General features: G+C 40.8%; 1 protein-coding gene across 2 annotated transcripts in view; it reads right to left on the bottom strand.

Moving 5' to 3' along the window:
• Positions 1-25,339, bottom strand: part of PLCL2 (phospholipase C like 2) — a 190,943-nt gene that overhangs the window by 128,650 nt on the left and 36,954 nt on the right. Inside the window, exon 1 of one of the 2 annotated variants that reach the window (XM_043595477.1) lies at positions 14,312-14,489. The exons of the other annotated variant lie outside the window; for it this stretch is intronic. Within the exon in view, the coding sequence (XP_043451412.1) occupies positions 14,312-14,389 (78 nt within the window). The 5' untranslated portion in view covers positions 14,390-14,489. Of the gene's footprint in view, positions 1-14,311; positions 14,490-25,339 lie in introns of those variants that run through there. 2 annotated transcript variants of the gene reach the window in all.

Below are 25,339 nucleotides of genomic sequence, written 5' to 3'. Positions count from 1 at the left end.
AAACGTCACAAAGCTTGAGAAGCATGTGCAACGTGTTAGCAGCCCTGCCGGCGGCGGTGGATATTATCAGGGCACTACCGCGACACAGGGAGGGACGCGATCCAGTTGCCAAGCAGGCAGGCGCCGGGGGGGAAAGGGGTCTTGAGTGTCACGTGAGGTGTTAAAGCTCACGCTGCTGGGCCAAAGCCTTGGCTGAAGGGTTTTCAACAGGGAATGATGGATTTGTCTTCCAGAAATCACTCTATGTGACAATTACATTTAGGGAAAGCAAATACAGAAGGAACAAGAACAGGTAAGAGGGAAATGTGACAGTGGAATTGAGAGGTGATGGCTGAGGGAAGGGGATATCAGGCATCCCAGTGAAAATATCGGCAGGCAACAGAGATGAGCCTGAGAACCATAAGCACCCGCAGGAGCCACATGGGGAGAAGAGGAGCAGGCGGAGGGCTAACCCCCTCGCAGCCTCCTCGCAACAGTGCGGCCCGCAAGCCGCAGGCGGCGTCAGAAGCAAACCTGCGGAGAACAGCGTGGAGGCCCAGGGCTGGGAGTGGCAGGAGGACCGCGGGCCCACAAAGTCAGGGGTGGCGGAAAGGGCACCGGCTCTGTGCAGACATAGGAGCAGCACTGCCCCTCATGGGGCCTTTCCCATGGGCTGAGGAACCACAGACTGCACACTTTAGTAGACGCTTATTATGCACGTTTCTACCTTGTCACGCTCAGTCGGTGTAACAGAAGTGGTCAGCATCCCATTTTATGATATAAGGCTCAGAGAGGGCAAGCGACTTATCTAATGTCACTTGATTCATCTGTAGCAGAGCCAAGATTCAAACCCCCGTTGACCTCATACTACGGCTTGTTTTAAAAGGACTAAATTTTACAATATGGAACTTGTTGGTGGCCCTTGTAAAAGCAAACCCCAGGCTATACACAGCTGTGGGGGACACAGGGAGACAGACACTAAGAGAGAGCTGGACTCTCCCACAACAAAACTGACGAGGAGGAAAACTGAATAGACAATGCTGTCCCTAAAGGAGGAGGGTTTGGGGCATGAGGGAGGAAAGCCAATACAGAGAAAGCATCCGTAGGTGAGGCGAAGGGCCGGAGGGACAGCGAGTGCTGGCCCACCAGAGGGACAGCTCACCCCAGAGGCTGCAGGGAAGGCAGGGAAGAAGGGTGCAGCTGCCTGGATGCTTTGCACTTGAATGGAATCCACATGCTCCCTGTCTTCCTATCATTTAACAAGTCTTTTTTCTTATTCTCTATGGTTTCCCTCAAACCCCTCTGATTTTGAACAAGGCTTTGAATGCCACTGTCTCAATTACAGAATTTTGTTTTTACAGTATGAATTATTATTATTTCTTTACACCTGAAGGCCCAGGTACCACAGGCCACCCACATGTTCGGGTACTCTCTCTGCTCCCCCACTGCCGTGCAGCATGGGGACAGTCTCTCAGTTTCTTCTCCTTCTATAGTGTCTGGAAGCAAACATTTTTCTGAGGTTTTCTAAAATATGTCACTTTGCAGAGAAACAGATGGAGTGCAAATAACAAAAGTATCACCCCAATGAAAGCTGTCCCCAGTATTCTGTGCAGTGCAAATACAACAAGACCCTGGACTGTTAACAAATCCATCAATCATTTTTGTTCCACTGAGGACTAATCCATCTTTATCAACTTTATTCCAGAAAAAAACTATCGTTGGATTGCCTCACCTAATTTTAATAATCAGCATGCCCTTACCTGATCGTTTTTTCTCATTGACTTATGTGTTTGTGGTCACCTTGTTCGCCCAGCACAACAGATAGTCACAAGAATCTGTGGAATGGAAGGATGCTCTCTTTGGCCCCGGCCCCCAAAGACCACCTCATTAGAGGCACCACAATATACAATAATGGAATCGGACAAAGCTAAGAGCTGGATGCAGAGATCAGTCATGACTTCAGCCTCGTTACTGCCACATCCCAATAAATGTAACCAACAGACTCTTCTAAAGTAAGGATTTAAAAAGAAAAATCCACAGACTAAATAAATAAACTATATTTGTTTCTAAATCAATGGACCTAGAAGCTCTAGAAGACTAAACACTAGTAGTTTGGATCTATCCAAATTGCAATAGCTATTCAGCTATGGCCCTGAAAGAAAACATGATGAGAAAGAGTGTGGGATCACCCGTTCACCCTTGGTGCTATCTACAGTGAGAACTAGATTTCCAACATTTGCACAAGCACATATGTGCCTTAGTTGATTTGAAGGAAGCCAAAACATAAATCATGGGTCCGCAGTGTTCCTCGAAATGTCTATATTTAGACAGCGACAAGGTCAGATAATTCAAACAAACTATGGATAGCTATTAAATCTGCTTTTAAGTTGAATAAAAGTTAGAGACGGGACTAATATCCTCCCTCAAACACTTGCATACATTTTTCTCATATTGCTGAATTTTTCTGCTCTAATTTTTAGACAGTGTCAGCTGTCTCTTTTTTCAGTCACAAATATGGAAGGGGTAAGCAGAATGTAAATCCTTGATATAAAGAACTCATGCCTGGGAGGGGCATTAACAAAAGAAGAGGCAAAGGGAAGAGAGGCCCTGGGGACATTTTTTGTTCTAGGTGTTTCCACAAGACATCCAGTGAGGATAGAGTCTGACATCAGTTTCATCAAAATGTTTCTAAATGCTATCTTTGTACTTATTGTAGGCAATAAAAAATGGGTTCCTATTTCTTGATTGCATATGGAAATGCATTCAGACAAGAGCTAATGAAAATCTGCTAGAAAAAAACAAAACAAAACATTAATACACCGTCTTCCACAAGTGGATAGTTTTCTCCGAGTCTGTGGCTTCCCTCCCCCCCCCCCAACTGGCCGGTCAACTCCTACTGTATATTAACAGTGCAGGCTGGACAGAGAGACACTAAGGACAGCTAGGTGTCTTGCATTTCTTTCCAAGTGCTTTTTTGTTTTCTACAATACCTCTTCTTTCCTTTATTAGCAATGATCACTGAAAGTTGACTATAATTATAAGTTCTAATTATTATTTACAGTCCTTTAAAAATGCATTAAAGGGCAATTTATACAGTGTAGAAACAGTTCATCCCTAATGTAATTATCTGAAAGCTTTTTAAAATCATCAAAATGTTTTTTAAAAACAGATCCAAACATGACTAATCGCTTGTCCAATATAAGCAAAGCAATGTTTTTGGCAGGGGATTTATAATTCACTCCAGCTAAGTAGTTAATAAAAATATATTTAACAATGAATTAACACACTGCATTAGATAGGCAGTTAAGGTTGAAAGCAGTACTCAAAATTATGTAAGACAACTAAATTTTAATATGGAACATCAAATTACAAACCAACTGCCACCTTTCAGACCTATTTTTCATAAAGTAATTTCTATTACACTATAAAAAATCCAACATAAAATGGTAATATATTTTATATATATATTATACATTTACATAAATTATACACATATGATATATACACATATATAATACATATATACATACATTATACATATATAATAATTCATGTCCTATATATACATATTGTATGTATAAATACATAGGTATAATATATACATATTATATATGTATTATATGCATGTATATATATCCTAAAATTAAGATTCTCTGCCAGAGACTGAGTCTGCTCTTTTATCTTTTGTTTGACCTGTACTACCAGTGTTAATAAAAAGGAAGCACCTTTAAAAATCGGCAACAGTGGAAATTGAACCATAGGAGAGGAAAACACACACCACTAATTTCTAGTCAAGTGTATAACGTGTAGTCATTAAAACACACAACCAAGTAAGGGTTTTGTTACAGGCTTTGGTTGATTTTCCAGATTTTTCACAGCAGGTGGGTGTTTCATCTGAATAGGTCAACCATCCACAGAAGGCCAGCAAATCTTGCATAGCCAGCACAGTTTAGAAGGGCAGGAGGATATTTTCGGAAAGAAGCATCCTGTTCTTTGATTTATGCCATTAGCGCAGCAAACAACTAAATTTAACGACCATAACTGATTTACCATAGAAGTGCCATATGATTCCTGTCCTTTGCCTGGAATCAACTGAAGCCCACATCAGATCAGTCTCTCTAGAAAATAACCTCCCAGATTTTCAAGTCTATCCTCAGGTCTCAGTTCAATGATTTCATTTTCAATATTGTTATATTGAAACTTGTTAATCAGTGTCTTTCAGTGCTATGAGATTTCATTGTTTTTCCACTGAAGTCCAGGTAAAGGGATTCTTCCAGTGGCCTATTACTGCCCTGAAGAGAACTAATTCCTGATCTGACCAACTTCACCTTCTCTGCATTGATGACAACAGTGGTTCTCAACCAGGGATTATATGCCCCCAAGGGGATATTTTACAAGGTTTGCAAGGACATTTTTTAATTGCCCTGGTCGTGGGGGGAATACTACTATCTTCTAGGGAGTGGAAGCCAGGAATGCTGCTAAACATCCTATTGTACAAAGACCAGCCCCCGCAATAAAGACCTATCCAACCCCAAATCCAGCTGACGCTGGAAAGCCTGAACTATAAAGATAAGATTTAAGGGTTAATACTTCTACTTGGATAATAGCAGAAAACCTGTGCCATAATTTAAAAAAGGATGACTTCCCAATACACCTTCTCTTATTGATCTCGGATACGCAAAGAGTAGCCAATTATAACCTTTCTTTTTGAAAAACTATTGCTTAGCACGCTGAAAAAAAAAAGTATTTAGAAAATCTTAACGTACGGTTTCATAGTTGATATTTATATCCTCAAAAAAAGACCAAATCACCTCAAGAAAATTCCTTTAGTTGTTTCAGGAGTGCAATTACACTTAGATTCTCCATAAATTCATGTAAAATGATAAACATTTAACATATCATTGCTTGCTTGCTTTTTTCATTTTTTTTTCTTAAACAAGATGGCAAAACACAGAACAGACAAACCACAGAATTTATCAAACAGATACACATGGCATCTGGGTGGCCTGAAAGCCACCAAACCACACCTCAGACTCTTGCAAACAGCACTTCCTGGGAAGCAAGGCTTCACTGGAGAGCCAAGGGCATATACTAAAAGGAACAGCACAGCCCCAGAGGGCATGTACAAACTGTCCCGTCACCAGACTCCTCTCTCATTCTCTCCTAAACAGGCACAACATGGCAGTGCTTTTTCTCAGGAAAAATAAATCAAGCTCCAGAGTGTTAATGTGTGTGTGTGTGTGTGTGTGTGTGTGTGTGTGTGTGTGTACACATATATATTTGTTTCTAAAAGTTTAGAAAATGTTTATCTTGCTGCCAAAATGATGAATGTCAGGGACTGTGGCATTTTATTGTCTAAGATTTCTTGAGTCATTTTGAGGCTTTGCTTCAGCACTGAGGGTCAAGACTCTACAATCTTTGGTGTTGATCTTATTTCCTCTGCCTTAGTCAAGAGAATGGGTCATCTTGGATGTCCTGTGTAGAAAGGAACCTATGAATACACAAAAATTAGAGCCACCATCCATCTGAAAAGTCATTCCAACGTTAATTAATGTGTCAAAGAGAAAGGATAACTCTGAGTTGATGAAATGCAGATTGCAACCCCGTATTAACTGTGGGCAATATGTTATGAGCTGAACTTTCCCATGTATTGGATTCTTTTGACCATGTAAAATAGTATCAAAATCCTCAGAAATACCAATTTTTCTAAATCCAGTCTCTGAGACTGCCTCCCCACACAAACTGCCTAAGAATTCTTTGCTAGACTTGGGAGAAGTTTCCTGATTTTTGCTTTCAGAAAAAAAGATTTTAACTTTTTTCTTTAACCATTGGGAACTAAAAAGGTAGATTCCCACAACACATCTCACACCAAAAAAATCCTGATCAATTAAGTATTTGAAGGTAGAAGATGAAAGTAAATGTGAATATTTTATACGAATTCCAATATTTATATAACCCAGGGTTGAGGAAGGACTTTCTGGGTACTAAACTAAAGGCAGAAAGCATGAGCAAAACATTTCATTGCATTTAAACACAATCTTTCTGCTCAATAAAACAACCTGAACAAAAGTAAGCAGAATAACAAATCAGAGGAACATCAGAACATATAGGGGCAATACATATAAAAGACAAAAGGTTAAACATTTATGGAGCCCCTAGAAATCAAAAAGGCAAAGATAAACGGTTGAAGAGAAAAATAAAAACATGAATACGCAATTTGTGGAAATATAATTCATAGGTAAACATGAAAAAACTTCAAGCTCACCAGTACTCATGGAAACAAATTAAAACAGAGGAAAGACATGTATTTCCCGCTTATTAGACTGATGTCCATTCCCAGCAACGGTAACACTCAGAGACGGTAAAGCTGTGGGGAGCTGGCAGTGTCCGAATTGCCAGCGGACCTGAAAATTGGTAAAGCCTTTACGGAAGCGATTTGACTACATTACTAAAAGATTTTAAAATCTCATTTCCTTTGACTCAGCAATTCCACTTCTAAGGTTTATTCAAAAGAAACAATACGGAAAGCTCATAAAGATGTGTGTATTAAATGCACGATTTTTAATTCTTTTTTAACTAAACAACCAGAGGGCTGTGTCTCTGCCTCCACACCTATGTCCAGCAATCGCCCCTCACTCGGATGACTGCAACAGCTCCCTTCCCAGCTCCCGTCCCTTCCCAGCTCCTTCTCCTCCTGGCAGATCTTACAAACACAAGGCAGGTTACTTCACACACCCAGTATCAGTGGCCTCCCATTGCTAAGTCCCAACTCCTTACTTCTTACAGAGAGCTGTGGATATCCTGACCCGGGACCGCCTTGCAGGCCTCCTCTCCCCACTCCACCTCAGACACACTTTGAAGTTCCTCCAATGGACTAGATGGTCTCTGGGCATGCTGCTGTTTCCTCCCTGAGAACACGGTCCCTACACTATTCCACCCCATAGCTAACTTATACACCCCAAACACATTTTTCAAGGCTCAGCTTAGCAGGCCCCTCCTCAGGGCAAACCTCTCCTGTTTCTGCCACACTTGAGTTAGACGTCGCTCCAGAGCACGTGCTGCCACAGTGCCTGCACGTATCCCATAGAGCAATGGCCGCGCTGTATTGGAACTGTGTGTGGGTCACTGAAGTTTGCTGGCATCTAGGTCTCCTTTATCACTGCTTGGTCTTTTCAGAGGACACAAAGGTCTGCCTGCGCAGTAGCTCCCTCCTTTATTCACGGACCACGACACCAACAACATCTCTTACACATGCTCAACTCTTCCATAGTACATACACTTGGGCGTAGCTGCCTGCATAGACGTACTGAAGCTGCACATTTTTAGACCATTTTTGTGGTTCTTAGGTCCTTATTAGTTCTGCTTTAAGCATTTAAGCTTTAAGATGTGATTTCTATTATTTTGGAAACAGAGAGTCTACATAGTTTCTTTTATTCTTTTTTCTAGGACAAACTATTAAAATCATATCAATACAGCACATCCTATTAGTTCAGCTTTCTCAAACCAGGAAGAGAATTTAAAAACCAGTTCCTTCATTCCGGATCATTTGGTAATAATCAAAGATGAAAAGCAACCTAAATGTCCCTTAAGAGGAAACCACTCAAATAAATTATACATCAATACAGTGGAGTACTGTGCAGCCATGAGAATGAGAAAGTCTTCACAGACCGACTTGGAAAATACCAGGAAGTAGCGTGAGGTGAAAAACAAGCAAAGTGATGAACACTATTGTCATATGCTGCTATGTGTCTACAAAGAGCAGGCACATCCATCGACCGTCTCTGGGACCACACACTTGTGGGGAGGGAAACTGAGGGGCAGGGGCCGAGATGGTGAGGGAGACTTCTCCTTGTATAACCCTACTGTTCAGCCTCATTAATGTGCTATGTATTTCAATGACGGCCTACTGTGGATTCCTATTTAACTAACTAGGTATGAATGTTCGACAAAACTCTTCATAGGAGATTTTAACATACCCTTTCCCCTCCCCCACATAAAAAATCCTTACAATGTCCAGTGTTCTGGAACAAGGCTCTCATATGCGGCGGTCCCTGCTAGGTAATTAAAGTACATCTCAGAGGAGGGCTGTGGCCTTCTCCCCTGGGTCTACTCTGCTCCTCTTTCTCAGTCCTTCATCCAAGAATGTCCTGAGCTGCAGCCACTATAAAGTACTCCCCCTGTCTAACAATACTTAGGTACATTCCATTTTCTTGGAGGCAGTGTGTAACTAGTATGGTTTCTTCGCAGGAAGTGGCACTGAAATCAACCTTAAAGGAAAAGCAAAACTATGAATTCGCACAGCCAAATAGTACTAACTATAAATTCTACCTTAGAGCTCATATTACCATAAAAAATGGATAGAACAAGGAAAACAAGAAAAGGAAGAAAAAAAGAGGGAGAAAAAAAAAACCCTTCATTCCAATGGGCTCTTCCTTTTCCTTTGACTTGGCACAGCCAACAAGGCAGGACAACAGGGCAGGCCGATTTCCCCTTGACTAGAACTGGGTTTTAGATTCTGTCTACAACCGGTAAGTTACAGATCGCACCTCAAATTCGTTTCTCCTACACCTTAAAGACATGTGCAAGGGAAGACTATGTTCTAGATCTCCTACATATCCTGGTGCCAACCAGGTATCATGCTCACCCCATACAAACCAGCATATGACTATGCAGTGGAGGCCCCTTCCCAAAGGAGAACGGCAATAGATGGAGAGAAAATTCGGCAGAAATGCCAAACAAAATAATGATAACCATGAAACATCTCTTCTTGTCTTCATGCCGAGATGAAAACAAATACCTCCAAAAACTGCTAAATCTTATTACCAAGTTTTTTTTGAACAATACCATTAAGGGACACCTGGGTGGCTCAGCTGGTTGAGTGTCCAACTTTGGCTCAGGTCATGATCTTGTGGTTCGTGGGTTCAAGCCCCACATCAGGGTCTTGCTGTCAGTCTGTGAGTGCAGAGCCCGCTTCAGATCCTCTGTCCCCCTCTCTCTGCCCCTCCCTCGCTTGCACACTCTCTCTAAAAAAATAAATAAAACCTTTAAAAAAATGATACCATTAATTCAATATTATCCAAAACATGGGAGAGAAATAATGAGAATTCCAAAAATTTTTAAGTGAGAAGAAAAATTTCAGTCCAATGGTCTTATAGAACAATCAGTTGAAATAATATTCCTAAGGCGTTAATACCAAAAAAGGATATTACTGACATGAAATAGAGAAAGATTTGGAAAACTGAGTTCTTGAAATATCACACACGCTTACAGATGATACTACTTAAACCAACTAGTAGACAGATTATCAAATCCAGGCCTAATTAACTAATGTATATAAATTCAGATTCAACTTAAAAATCACATGAGAAGTTATTCTATATCAGAATTTACTCTATGTCTTACACTATACAAGACCCTTTCATATCCAATATCTCATCTAATCCTCAAAACAACGTTATCAGGTAGGTATTATTAGTCTCCTCTTATAAAGGAGAAAACAGAGCCTAAAGAAACACTGGAGACATAGCTGAGGTCATTCAGGTCATAAATGGCAGCACTAGGCCTGGAACCTGGACCCTCAGCCTCTAAGAGGATGCCTTGTCTCTATGATGTCAACAGATGTTAATGAAACTGAGTTTGGACAGAACAGTGATAATGTAACCATTATCTAGTTATTAGATACCAGGTTATTCTATCTGTTGATACAGAAAGACTATATTTAAATTGTTTTTATAGGAACAGAACTTTTATGTACTTCTTTCTAAGTGAGAGAAGCAAACGAGTAAGGAAGACAAAAAAAAAGACTAAAAAGAGATCAACCAAGAAATAATAAGCATCATTTAATGGTTCCTCTTTGATCCCATATATCTTTTTCTAAATTCAAGTCAATTAAATGTAGCCTCTAGTTTTTGTGCTGACATGTGCCAAACACATATTTAAGTACAAACTGGATTCCTATCCTCAAAGATCCCATAATCTAGCCCAAGAGTCAAACCCGCAAATACAAAATTACCAAATAATTTCATGCAGATTGAAGTGAAAGAAGAAATAGCAATCCAGAGGACAAAGGAAAGACATCTCCCTGGGAAGGGGGCTCAGGGAGGAAGGGCTCTGCTGAAGATGTGACATGTGGGTGGGGGGCTGGGAGCTAGCCAAAATGAAGAGAATTCCAAGCAGAAGCATTCCTGTAAAGAGACAGGCCCCACACCCCCACCTGCAGTCACACAGAGGAAAGAGTGCAGGCTGACTTCACTAGAATACACATCTCAGAAGATGGGAGTAATCAAATGCAGGCTGGAGGTGAGCAAAAAAGGAGGTAAAGATCCTTCCAAGATTTCTTGCTTGGGTCTTGGAAACAATGCCATTAATGACACATGAACTACTGAAGAGGAGAAGACTTACTGAGACAATTCAGTACATGCTGAAGTTCAGGAGGGTTCTATGAGGCATAAGAAAACCAGGGACTCAGGTTTCAGAGAGGCGACAGGGTTCATAGACCTGAGACGTAGTCCCTCAGGGGGTTTCCAGAACTCTAGGTTAACTACATTCAACTTCTTAGAAATGAACAGAGGCTGAAGTAGGCTGTATCAAAAGAAAAAACACTGAACGTGGTAAAAGCAATAGGAATTTAAGCAAACAGCACGCTATAGCCCCCTTATTTACAGCAGTTCTGATCAAAACAAGGAGATACGATCAGCAAAGGTCCTATTCATACATTTGTTGGACTGCAGATCCACAGACAGAATAAATAACAATTAGAAGACTTTTAAACACAGCTGTTCCCAATACTGGCTCTTGCCTGCAGTAGTCGAGGGAGGGCCACTGTTTTCTCTCAGCCGCAAGTATTCGTGCCCTTGGAGCACTCCCTCAAACTCTGGGTGTTCTTCCATCTACTCAGGAAGTCTTCCCTGGCTTCAAAATGACGGGAACAAAAATAGGAACCGGTGAGGTTACTTCCTCAAGTTAAATGGAGAAATAATCAAAAGCATACTCTAACCCACATTAAATGTTTTTTAGACAAAAAGAAAAGGGAATAAACTAGGAGCATGTATCGCCAAAGAGCCCCGTTCCAGGTCCTGAGGGAGGAGGCACACTAGGCAAATTCTGGCCGGAAGACCCCAGCTCTAAATTCAGAATCATGTGGCCCTTCTGCGTCCTTGTGCTAGCTGCCTCCCACAACATTTCTCCATCTGTAAAGAGAGGTCTCGGCCTTCTGACAGTCCCTGAGAGCCTATGGGAGGTACCATGCAGGCCTTCCTTGGGGAGTCCTGAAAGAAGTGTGGAAACAAAGCCTAGACTTGGAGTTGCACACTCGGCCCTACAGGGCAGTGGAGGTGTGCACCAGCTATCCACATGCTCCGCGTGCTCCTTCGGATTCAAGCATGGAGTAGGCTCCTTAACTTCAACTAGCTCCTGTGTCAGGAAACAGAGAGCATCCCCCTCTCTGTAAGTTTTGGGAGGCCTGGGCTTCCCCAACCCTCTAAGACTGGGGGAGAGTAGGAATTCCTCCTGCTTCATACAGGACACCGGGAAGAACAACCCATCAACGGCTACCAGAGGAGGAGGGAGTGTTGGCAGATGCATCCGTGCACGGGGAAATCAGGACAGGCGCCAATGGCTGCAGTTCAGAGTGAAATTTGGGAGGCTTTTTTTTTTTTTTTCCTTTTAAGTTAATAATGACTGCAAAGTGAATCTGCATTCCAAGGAGACTCCCAGGGTGTTAGAAGACTTTACCAAGATGCTCTGACTCTTGCCTGTCTTCCCAGGAGCCCTTTCAGGATACGTATGACATATGTTCTCTTTATGCAGAGAATGCCACAATGGTGCACTGAACCCTGATTTTCAGGAACGTGCCAGTCTCAGTTGCCCTGGTATCTGGATGCTCTGAGGCAAGTCCTGGCATAAGGCAATTTCGCTCTGGGGCCGATCCCGTGCGCCTTCCTAAGCTGTTTGTTTCCTAATTATCCCCAGCCCTTGCTGAGCTTCACCGTTGCCAGCTCCCCAGCCTCTCACTCTCCGCAGTTACGTGTGCTCAAACCTCTCCTATCGATTTCTCCTAAACCTGTCCTCCTGGTCCCCAGCAACAGTCCTCTGCCAAACCATTCATAACTAACCTTAAGGAAATGTCTAAATTCAAAGCCTCTACTCTTCGATTTCCTACTCACTCCTCGAACTGTCACTCCATTGAAGTGGATTTTTGCCAAGGTCACCCACAACGTCCGTGATCCTGAACACGGCAGGTGTTTCCAAGTCCTCTTCTTGATAATAAGAATGATGCTATCACCCAGTGTTTACTGAGCACTTCGTGTATGCCAAGTATGATCCTTCGAACCATGCAAACTTTATCAAGGCTTCACTACCAGCTGATAAAGTAGGTTTACAATTATAGCCCTTTTATGAATCAAACCTTTGCGAATTAGAGTAACACGTAGCCAGTGTCACATAACCTGTGAGCAAGGCAGGCAGGACTCAGAACACAAGCCTCCGCCTCTGTGGCCTGTGCTGCTTCTCTGCACTATCAGAAGGCAGTCCTTGGCCTGTCCCAATTCTTCCTCCCCTTTCCTCCTTGGTCTCCATCTGGGGCTGCTCTTTGTGCACCCTTAAATACTGATGGTCTATCCTTGCCTCCTCATCCCTAGGGTGCTCTCATCCAGTCCCTGGCTTCAATTATTACTCACAGAATCAAAATCTGTCTCTCCAACTGGTCTACTGTCACATCCACAGGTGCCCCAGGTTCAATGCACTGTTCTCTACTTACTACTCACCCAGTGCTGGAGTCGCCTGTCCCATATTGCTGTCATTGTCTCCCTGGTGCCTAACACTGAGGTTAGCAGGTGGGAGGTGCTCCCTCAGCAATTACGAAATTAATTAACATGGAGACTTTGCCTCCCTAGACCTCAGTTTCTCACTTGGAAAACAGACTTGCATCAGGGAATGGAAGCGTGTTACATCCTGTAAGCTGCCCTTTGAAAAGTGGTTTGTAGCAAAATAAGTGTGCAAACATGCTGCGTATCCTCCTCTTTGCAATTCACATTAGATAGCATACTAAAAGCTCTCAATCTTTTGTCATTGTTTAATAAGGGTCTCTGACCCTTTTCAGGGAATATCCCAGGCCCTCCAGACACAGTGCTCCACGGGGGTGCATGCTTTGGCAGGGGCGCCTGGGTGGCTCAATGGGTTAAGCATCCGACTTCAGCTCAGGTCATCATCTCAGGGTTCTTGAGTTCAAGCCCCGCAGAGGACTCTGTGCTGACAGCTCAGAGCCTGGAGTCTGCTTCAGATTCTGTGTCTCCCTCTCTCTCTGCCCCTCCCCGCCCCCCACACTCTGTCTCTCTCTCTCAAAAATAAATAAACATTAAAAAATTTTTTTCTAAATAAAGAAGTGTGAGTAGGCCAGTCCTTTGTTTTGTGAACTTTAAACAGTCACCTGGGCCACCTTAGAAAACATCTGCCAATTCCTTAGAAAATTAAACACAGAGTTACCATATATGACCCATCGATTCCATTTCTAGGTTTATAGCCAAAGAGAAGTGAAAACACATGTCCACACAAATATATACAAATGTTCACAGTGGCATTATTCATGATAGCTAAAAGGTGGAAATAACCCACATATCCATCAAGTGATGAATGGGCAAACAAAATGTGGCAAATCTGGATAATGAAACATTATTCAGCCATAAAAAGGAATAAAGTACTGATACTACATCCTACAACAAGGAAGAACCTTGAAAACACTATGTTAAGCAAAACATGCCAGTTGCAAAAGACCACATAGGGTATGATTCCATTTATATAAGCTGTCCAAAATAGGCAATTTAAAGACACAGAAAGTAAATTTATGGTCACCAGGGGCTGGGAGTGACTGCTAATGGGCAAGATATTTCTTTCAGGGAAGATGAAAATGTTCTAGAATTAGATAGATAGTGGTGACAGTTGCACAACTGTGAATATACTAAAAACCAATGAAATGTACACTTTAAAAGGGTGCGTTTTACAGCATGGGAATTACATCTTAATAAAAAACCAAAAAAAGGTACAGTGGATAACCGCAATAAACAAAATGAACAATAAAGCTCATCTTTATAACTTGAATTGGTTAAGGTAAATAGGTGTGCCAATAAAACATGCCAATTAACCATAGTGACTTAGGTCATTCACACTAAATAACAAAGACAGGAACAAAAAAAACTATATTTAGTAGATTTAATAGATTTAAGTATATTTACTTCCATATACATGAAGTAAACCGGAACAAAATCTGAAATTCAGACCTAAAGGTATCTTCTAATACCCAGTAAGAACTGTTCCTTCAAGAGTATCACGGACTTACACTGACAACGCGGGTAAACCATCTTCTATCCTCCCTGGAAACAGCAATGGCCCTTACAGAGCCAAGGGGGACATCCATCGTCCTTCATTTTCTGTGCCAATGTCCCCGAACAAGCATAATCAGCGGGTGACAGAAGGTTATGAAAAACTTAACCTGTTCACAAAGCTGACAGTTCCGAGGCTCAGAATGCTAAAACCCTAGACTTCTAATTTAGATTTCACTCTTTTTGTTAAAGATACCATATGACCTAAGAGCATTTTGTATTCATTTAAATACAGAGAAAAAATTTATCCTTAAAGTCTAACAGAAAGTGATTACAAGAGATGGGTCCTATAGGATATGGCGTTTAGTACTTTCTAAGTAAGCCACAAAAACGAAGGATAAAACCTGAATATGTACTCTTTGACCCAGGAAGATTTCCTGTAACTCTACGATTTTAAAGGTCTAGATAATTCAAGTCATCAAGGTCTTCACTCCATAGTGTTTCATCTAACAGCCCCTATAGTTATTCATTCATTCTACTAACGTTTCTTGAGCACGTACTATGTGCCAGGCATCAGGCCTAGTGTTAGGGGTAGAGATGAATAAAAACAGAGACTGTCTTTGTATTAGAGGATTCTTAGATTGGTGGATAAGACAGTCATCAATCAAATAATACATACAAGAGATGCAGTGAACATTATTTATTTAGAAATTAGATAAGTTCTGGGAAAGTAGAACCTTGCAGCAATTGTTAGGATTCTCTAAGCTTTATCTTATTTATTGTTGTGCAAGGGAATCTTATTAAAAAGACATCAGATCTTAAATTTTGATTATATTAACTTGGAAAAAAATCAATAAAATTGCTCTAGATATGCCTATAGACCATAGTCTATTATATACATATATATAGAGAGAGAGAGAGAGAGAGGGAGAGAGAGAGGGAAATATATATACATTGAGAAATATATATTAGTGAGAAAGATTCATCAGGAAAGGTTTAGAGCTAGACTGAGTTTAAATTAAGCAGTTTCTGTTTGAAGTTGATAGCAGCCTATATAAAATCAAAGTCAGATGGTAAACGACATTAGTGAAAACGGCAGAGTAGAGAACTCCAAAAGTTCATTGCTCCATAAAAGCATCAAATAAACTGGCAAAACTGTCAAAATCAACTTTGTTAAACCTGGGAAACCACCAAAATATTGCAGCAACCAGGGGAACCAGGGGAACACTTAATAAAAAACAGCTAGATCTCAGCAGGAAAAGCCGGCCACTTTGTGGTATTATAAGTTACCCTGGCACCATCCCCGGCTCTCCAGCTCAGCAAAGAGCCTTGAAGAAAAAAGTCCATATTCCCAGTACAGATACCATTACCAGAAGAAGCAGAGTGGAGTTTGTTTTGAAAGAAGTGTGGTTGTGTGTTGTGATCTGCCTGGTCGCTTCAGCTCGAAGGGCTCCAGGCTCCGCCACAGCTCTCCTAACTTGGGACTCTACCAAAGCTGAGGCGGCTGCCCGAGGGAGTTGTCAAAAACACTCAAAAGTAAATATACTAGTAGCTGCTGCCTGGGACAATAAATAACTGTTGGAGTAAACAATGAACTAACCAATAAGCTTGGGAAGAAAATTTGGGGATTGAGATGCTTTGTCAAACAAACGCTTTAAAAAGATCACACAGGGGGTACAGCTCAGTGGTAGAGCTTTTGACTAAAAGGATCAGACATAGTCCTGGGAATCTAGATAGTCAAGTGCAGGCATGGGCCTAAGTATCTGCTCAGGAAAGCCCTGAGATAACTTTAAACTCTCACCTCTGGCTGACCCTCGAGTTCTGTGCATGCAGGAGGTGAAGGCTAAGGCGGAGTTATCAATGCCTATCCGATCACTAGAGAGACACTAAGCTAATAGAATAGAGATAGCGTTGACTCACGACAAAGAATACAGACTGCTCAAAATTGGCACAGAAAGTCACAAAACAAGCAACAGCAGCTACAAGCAGCAACAAACCCTGGTGAGTGAAGAGAATCTAATTTCCAGAGTTGCCACGCTACAATATTAAAAATATCTATTTTTCCACACACAAAAAATTACACAGCACGTAAAGAAATAAGAAAATATGGTTCATATACAGAGGAGAAAGGCCACTAATAGAAACTGTCCCTGAGGAAGCACACACATTGGTCTAATTAGACAAAGACTTTGTTTTTTTTTTAATTTTATAAATGTTTATTTATTTTTGAGAGAGAGTGAGAAAGAGAGAGAGAGAGAGAGAGAGAGAGAGAGCAAGAGAGACAGAGCTTAACCAGGGGAGGGGCAGAAAGAGGGAGACACAGAATCCAAAGCAGGCTCCAAAGCTGTGCTGACAGCTCAGAGCCCAACATGGGCTTGAACTCACAAACCGTGCGATCATGATCTGAGCCAAAGTTGGATGCTTAACCAACTGAGCCACCCAGGCACCCCTGGACAAAGACTTTAAGTGAACTATTTTAAATATACTCAAAGAGTTCAAGGGAACCATGTACAAAGAACTAAAGGAAAATGATGTCTCGCTCAAAAGAGATTATCAGTAAGTAGACAAGAATGATTTTTTTTTTTTTTTAAGGAACCAAATAGAAATTCTGGGTTTGTAAAGTACAAGAAATAAATGAAATTTTCACTGAGTAAGCAAAAGAAAGAATCAGCAAACCTGAAGGTAGGCCAACTGATACCACCAAGTCTGAGAAGCAGAAAGGAAAAGAGAATGAAGAAAAATCAGCACAGACTAAGAAAGCTCCAGGACACCACCAGTCCCACCAGCTGGGAGTTCCAGAAGGACAGGAAAGAGAGAAAGGAGCAATAAGAATGTTTTAAGAAATGGGGCACCTGGGTGGCTCAGTTGGTTAAGCGTCCGACTTTGGCTCAGGTCATGATCTCATGGTCCGTGAATTCGAGCCCCGCGATGGGCTCTGTGCTGACGGCTCAGAGCCTGGAGCCTGTTTCAGATTCTGTGTCCCCTCTTTCTCTCTCCTCCCCAGCTCATACTCTGTCTCACTCTTCTCAAAAATAAATAAATTAAAAAAAAAAAAGAATGTTTTAAGAAATAATGGCTGAAAATTCCCCAAATGTGATGAAAAATAAGAACTGATGTTTACTTAAGGGCAAAACTAACAGAAGCAGTTGTGTGAGGCAACTGAACTAAGTCCCATGCCACTGGGTGTTTCTGACACAGAAAGACTGGGAGTTCAATGAAACAAAATTCCTTGTGAACAAAAGTCCAATGAGAGGTGAGTGCTATGGTGGCTCTAACAGCTCTCTGCTAAAGATCCTTCATATAATAAGAGGAGGCAGCAGACGGAAATCCGGGTGTCCATCTACACACCCCTGGCCACTCTCACTCACCAGCCTCCAGGCTTCTGCTCTCTTGCTGTGCTCCTGCTCCCTTCACAGCCTAGAGCTGCCTGGCCCTCCCCCAGTGCTCACAACCAGGTTTCCTGATGTCACACACACACACACACACACACACACACACACACACACCCTCTCAGACTGTTTGCCTGTCCCCACCCCTACCTTCCAATCACTAGAGTGGCAAGTAGCCACAGTGGCAAGGAGGTTTGCCTTATCCCTCCAGCGAGGGGCAAAGGACTGAGATGCCTGCCTTACATGTTTCAGGGAGACTGACCCACCCTGGCTAGTTGGGGAGTCCCACACAAACCATATTTCAATCAAAGGTTGGAGGAGGGGGCAGGAGGTGAGCTGATTTTAAGTGCTTAAAACATTTTCTTATACTTAGTCATCTTTCAAATTCATTCTTAAAGGTTGTTTATCTTAGGTTATTTACTAAAGAGGGGTTGCTATTTTCTCCAATAAACCCTTTTCTAATTCTAATTTTACAGCAAGTTATCAATAGGGAAATCAGGGCTCCATATGCAAAATTTTGCTTCCAGAAGCTTTTTGTTTGTCCAAAGTATCAATAGATGCCTTCACAGAAGAGTGATGAAAGGGTCTTTAATTAAATCCCACAATCTGATTACTTCTTTTGAGGTAGCATATTTAGCTGTCTCTAAAAAGATTTTCTTCCTAAAACATAATACGCTCATTTTAATTATTGTGGGCTAAGAAAGGACTCTGTGCCCATTTATAGACAGAATGCTTCATTTGCCCATTGCCAATTGTGATTTTTCTATTGACAGAAATATACTGGCAGTATACATTTCAATAGCACCTAACACCAAAGTTTCTAAGCCCTCTTTTATACATATTATACTATTACCAAATACATGCATAGGGAGATTAACTTCCTAAATATAGCCTCCTCCATAGCCATATTTGGCGGAATTATAAAATCTTAGGAATGATTTCTTTTGACCAAGGAAAGAATCTTTTCTGAGCATTAAGAGACACAATGCATTATCTAAGAAAGATCTATCCAGTTAGAAAAACATGAGGAGATTTCAAATCTTTAGAGTTACATTTTTAGACCATTTCAAAACTTCAGAATTCTTTAAAAATTTTGAGGGAGGTTATATCTTAAAATAGGTTTTAATTTAGCATTTCTATTGCAAACTCTAAATTGCAGTGAATTCTGAATACTAAAATTCTGCTTATTGAATAAGTTTTAACATAACAAAAACTGCAAAGCCAAATTCTATTCTAGCAGTGAAGATTCTGCTTTGCAGGAATTAATTTTCTAAGTTCATAACCATTAAAAAGCATGAATTTTCCTCTTCCCCACCACAGATTAAAAATAGTTTTTGTTGTATCACATTCTTTTCAAATAGTGGCATGCAACTCTCTCTCTCTTTTCTCGTCCTGCTAAAAATATGTACGACTTAACCAACCTACTAAAATCAAAGCAACTTTTTCCCCCCACAGCTACCAGTTTCCTGGATGTGAATCTTCCACACAGCTATCTTAGTATTTCCTGTGTCCTTACATAAATAGCAAATTGTTCTATTTGGACCCTTCATGATCAAATTCTCTCTTGATGATTGCCTAATTAATAGAAAGAGGCAGTGGTAAAAGATCATGCTAAAATGATTTGCATCTGTCTTTAGAAAACATTTTTGCACTCGCATATGAAAATGAATAGTGATATCCTGGGAATTTAGAACTTTCTTCTTTTAAAGTCTGTCACACTTCTATTTCACATCTTTTTCTAGAATACAGGCAGAAGTGCATCTCCTGTTTTTCTCATCCACATCCCCACTCAGCCTCTGAATAATTCTGAAAGCATGGTGAAATAAGATCTCCTCTTAGGGAAATCCAGATGCCGTATTTCTCAAAAGACTGTTCTTAGCTCATGTGTTCAATGATTTTACCATTTATTAGATATTTCGCCAGCTTGCCAAGAATGGCTAGGGAGTCACCAATTTACAGTCCTCCATAAAGCAGGTAAATCACATTTCCAATATACCAGTTCCTTGACCCTTCGGTCACTATATTTAAAGCTTTTTTATATTAAAGCTTTGGCACTAATTACTTAAAAGAAAGATTCTCTACTAAGGCAAATTTATTGTGGAACTGTCCATTTTAAAAGATATGATTAAAATATCTGACCAGCATTTCTCTACCTACTAGGCAGCAGGTATTTCTTGCTATCTATACATATATAAGAAGTGGACCGCCTGACCCCCTTCCCTTAGAAAAAATTATCATATGGGCTAGATTAAATAAATATTATTAAATACAATAAAACATGTAATGCTTAAAGGTGTTTTTTTTCAATGTTTCCTTTATTTTTGAGAGTGAGAGAGACAGACTATGAGCAGGGGAGGGGCAGAGAGAGAAGGAGACAGAATCCACAAAGCAAGCTCCAAGCTCTGAACTGTCAGCACAGAGCCCGACATGGGGCTCAAACCCGTGAACCACAAGATCATGACCCAAGCCGAAGGTGGAGGCTCAACTGACTGAGCCACCCATGCGCCCCTTAAAGATGCTTTTAAGTCAAAATATTAAGCACCTTCTTTTTTAAATGGCTTTGACCCATTTTGTTCTGGAATGAAATTCCTAATTCAAACTTTAATTGAAGGTGAGATATAATTTTAATGGCAGTTATCACACTAAATTTCTAACAAAGGGCAAGGATAAAGAAAAACTATACACAGAATAACAAAACATATTCATAGATTATGATCTGATATTGAGGAACTGAATTCAAAATGCTTTATCGTATTCTCATGTAGTGGTGGTTATAACACAGTGGTTACCAATACAGTAACACTTATTTATTGATAGTATTTGAGGAACTGGGTGGCCTCCAGTTAAATAAGTAAATCTAGGGGCGCCTGGGTGGCGCAGTCGGTTAAGCGTCCGACTTCAGCCAGGTCACGATCTCGCGGTCTGTGAGTTCGAGCCCCGCGTCGGGCTCTGGGCTGATGGCTCAGAGCCTGGAGCCTGCTTCCGATTCTGTGTCTCCCTCTCTCTCTGCCCCTCCCCCGTTCATGCTCTGTCTCTCTCTGTCCCAAAAATAAATAAAAAACGTTGAAAAAAAAAATTAAAAAAAAATAAGTAAATCTATTTTAATTTTAAATAAAAACCCCACACAAGCATCTGCACTCCTGAATTCTGTGAGCACATTCTCCCTAAAGGCTGGCCCTCTGTACCCCCACCAATGGCCAAGCCAGTGTGCAAGGGCCACTTACAAGGCTCAGGGAGCTTGTTTCTTGCTCTCTTGAGTGCTCTTTCTCACTCTCTCTAATCTCCATATCTGATTTTTAAACTTTTGGTTCATCTTTCTAGTTGTTCATTGCCTCAACAAATAAATAGAAGTTTACCATATAATCATATTAAATAATAAAATCAACATATATATGTGGAATATTCTAGGAGCTAATACAATGCTATCTCTTATTCATCTATAAAAGGAGAAAAACATTCAAGGATTAACAATATATCTAATAGATGCCATTTTAAAAAGTTAAATGAGAGGCACCTGGGTGGCTCAGTCAGTTAAATGTCTCTCAATTTAGGCTCAGATCATGATCTCCCATGAGATAGAGCCCTGCACTGGGCTCTACAGAGCCTGCTTGGAATTCTTTCTCCCTCTCTCTCTGCCCCTCCCCCGTTCATATGCACACGCGCACACCTGCACTCATTCACTCTCACACAAAATAAATAAATAAACATTTTTTAAAATAATAAATAAATAAACACTTTTTAAAAAAGTTAAATGATATCTAAAGCCACTGGTCTTCTAAATAACAAGACTGAAGAATCTGGAATCCATAATCAAGTGACTCAAGCATCTGTTGTCACATTTACATGCTATTGTTGGTAGATGTTTTTTCAGGTAATAAAGTAACTAAATCATAAACAGTACCATTAACAAAACACTATGGAAAAATTATTTCAGTTTGTTTAAAACACATAGGCTCTTTGTCTCACTGATTTTTTTCACTCTCAGAGGCAATGAGGGGGAAAAAACTGGGTTCTGGTGATTCCATTTCTGGTGACTAAATTTTAGACTGATGTCATATAGGTGGCACATATGGGTATTATTTATTTCATAATATGCCTGAATGTATTTCTAATTGTTTTGTCTATTCTTGTGCCACAGCTTCCAGAAAATACCATTCTGAAGTCCATATTCACAGAATCTTTGCAGTGAGGATTCCCAGGGAAGAACATTTATTCATGCACTGCTACTTGAGGTAACTCTTCCTCACTCTTCCTTCACTCTGGGGGAAGCATCTCCAGGAGGAAGCATCTCCAGGAAGACAGACGCCTGCTCAACCTGACTCCAAAAAGGTCAGTCAGAAAAAGCATGTGGGGCGCCTGGGTGGCGCAGTTGGTTGGGCGTCCGACTTCAGCCAGGTCACGATCTCGCGGTCCGTGAGTTCGAGCCCCGCGTCAGGCTCTGGGCTGATGGCTCAGAGCCTGGAGCCTGTTTCCGATTCTGTGTCTCCCTCTCTCTCTGCCCCTCCCCCGTTCATGCTCTGTCTCTCTCTGTCCCAAAAATAAAAAAATAAAAAAAAGAAAAAAATAAAAAAAAAAGAAAAAGCATGTATTTTTTATAAGCCAACTATACAAACCACAGAATGAATAACATAAAGGAAGACTAAAATATTAAGGAGCTAAGCATACAACTTTAAAAGTAAAAAAAAAAAAAAAAAAAACTCAAAAAAGAAAAGAAAAAGAAATAAGGACAAAAGAAATAAAGATAAAACCAGAAACTAATGAAACAAAAGGGTAACAACAGAGCAACAGAGAAGATCAATAAACCTTGTTTAAAAAGATTATGAGGGGCGCCTGGGTGGCGCAGTCGGTTAAGCATCCGACTTCAGCCAGGTCATGATCTCGCGGTCCGGGAGTTCGAGCCCCGCGTCGGGCTCTGGGCTGATGGCTCAGAGCCTGGAGCCTGTTTCCGATTCTGTGTCTCCCTCTCTCTCTGCCCCTCCCCCGTTCATGCTCTGTCTCTCTCTGTCCCAAAAATAAATAAACGTTGAAATAAATAAATAAATAAATAAATAAATAAATAAATAAATAAATAGATTATGAAACTGGGGTGCCAGGTGGCTCAGTCAGTTAAGCTTTTGACTTCAGCCCAGGTCATGATCTCGCAGTTGATGGGTTCAAGCCCCACACTGGGCTCTGTGCTGACAGCTCCCAGCCTGGAGCCTGCTTCAGATTCTGTGTCTCCCTCTCTCTCTGCCCCTGCGCTCTTGCACTCTGTCTCTCTCTCTCTCTCTCTCTAAAATAAGCAAACATAAAAAAAAAAAATATTATGAAATTGATAAACCATGGCAAGCCTAATTTAGAAAAAAGAAAGGACAAATAAAAAATACGAGTAATGAAAAGAAGGACATAACTATATATGCGGTGGATTACAAAAAGGTGGGATGAACGTTATTTTAATAAATTTAAAAACTTAAGGAACAAAGCCCCAGAACCTCTATTGCACCATTTCTTATTAAAGTGTTATTTAGTAATTTAAATTCAGGCTCTGAATGAGTAAATTCAGGTTTTTGACTCAAAAGAATAAAACTAAAAATTTTACCTACGATATTTCATACTAAGTATTATGATTTATAAATACTGTAAATTTAAGAATGATGCCCACATCTTTTTAAAAAATTTACCTAATCCAGAGTTTTCTTCCAGTATTTCTATTTCACCTTTGGGATTATTTAATACAGGTGTATAAATGTTGCCAGGTGATTATAATTTAATAACTTTCTAAAACTTAACTGAATGACCCTTGTACTTCCAAATTTAATATTAACTTTGAGCTGCCATATGACTGCCTTATTCCAGTCCCAGGTAAGTGCAAGAACAATAAACTCAAAGCATTATATAGCCAGGAGAGATTTCAACCCCACACTTTACAGATATGAAATCTAGACCTAGTGAGGTGAAGTAACTTCCCAGGTTGTCACATTAACTTTCTTTCCTCCAACACAGAAGGTCATGATAACTCAGCACTCGGTGGAACACATGATGCTGCCCCATTACCCTCACTATTAAGGTGATGGAAAGCCAGTGCTAAAACCCCAATGTGTGGCCCTCTGGGGCATACTATGTGGAATCAGCATAGTCACCAGCATTAAGGGGAGTTTTCACACATTATCTAAAAGACTACTTTCCACACACACAAAAATTGCCATTATTTTAACATGTCTCTTCTTTTATCTTCCTGGTTTAAATGCCGTGTTGATTGCAAAGTTCATGGTGACAATTTGCTCCTCCTTGTAATAAACTAGCACAATTTTACAGTCTTTAGCCTCTCAGATTAAGGGTATGAGACTGTTGAACAGTCATCCTTTGATTCTTCAGTTATACAAAAGTCATATAAAAAGTCAGATAGCAACACAAGCAGGTTAAAAGGAGAATAATCAGGCAATCATCTAAAGTCTTTTCTACATAATACTAAATTTTTTACAAGACATTTGAATGATTCACAGAATAAAAATCTGGCATTGTAGAATCAAAATATCAAGATGTAGTTTCCTCTTTTGCATAAATTTCCAAGATGACTGCTACAATGTCCCTCATGCTAGATGGTCTTTTTCCATGTGACCTTGCACTGTCCCATCAAAAAGTAGGGTCTCATTCCCCTCTCCCTGCATCTGGGCTGGCCAATGATTCACTTGTAACTAGAAGAATGCAACAGAAGTGACTCAGTGTGACCTCTGGGGCTAGGTCACAGAGGCCACGAAGGCTCCACCTGGTTCTCTTGGAAGGCTTATTCAACCACCTAAGACCATCACATTGGAAAGGCCACACACAGGCACTCGGCTGAGCCCAATTTTCCCATTACCCACACCAAGGTGCTCAATATGGGTGTGAGTAAGCCAACTAGGAAGGGGAGCCCCAACTGTTTGAATTACCCAGCCATTCAAGTCTTCCCAGTTGAGGCCCAGACATTGGTGAGCAAAGACAGACACCCTAGATGCGTCTTGCCCAAACTGCTGACCCAAAGAATCCATGATCATAATAAAAGGGTTACTGTTCATGCCACTAAGTTTAAGGCAGTTTGTTATACAGTTAGATATAGTAGATAACCACAAAAGCATGTTTGGGCCAAAAACAGAACCAAAAAAACTAAAAATCTTGATTACTGCTGAGTATAGTTATAGGACTAATTCTTATATTTATTCGCTAGGTGGCCAGATAACAGAAGGTTAAAAAGACCCTTCAGACCTGACCCAACTGAAAGGAAGATCAATCCACTAGCACATGGAGGATGTATGTCCTTAACGAAATGGGACCGTATCCTATGCACATCCGCATTACGAAGGACAGAAAAGGGCTAAGTACCAGGAAAAGGCCAGGCCAGGGAAGGAAGAGCCTTTTATAGCATAGCTATCTCATTCTCCAGTCACTGCCAGGCAACCTACTAAGGAAACTATGAGTCTCCAAGGAGCTCATAAGACAAAGAACACAGGCAAGGGGAAGGAGGAGATAAAGAACACACAAGTTGCTCCTTTACCCTTTGAGGTACAGGATGACACATGGCTAATATCACAAAAGAGAGAAGAGAGCCTAAGATATAATTTACCATACAGACTTGAACACCAATGAGGAAAAATCAAGTATTTTAACTATCTTTATCTTTTATCCTTCAAAATTCTGTTG

Source organism: Prionailurus bengalensis, chromosome C2 (assembly GCF_016509475.1).
Source record: "Prionailurus bengalensis isolate Pbe53 chromosome C2, Fcat_Pben_1.1_paternal_pri, whole genome shotgun sequence".
NCBI lineage: Eukaryota > Metazoa > Chordata > Mammalia > Carnivora > Felidae > Prionailurus > Prionailurus bengalensis.
The sequence above is the reverse complement of the archived record's forward strand: the minus strand, read 5'-3'. Positions and strand labels throughout refer to the sequence as shown.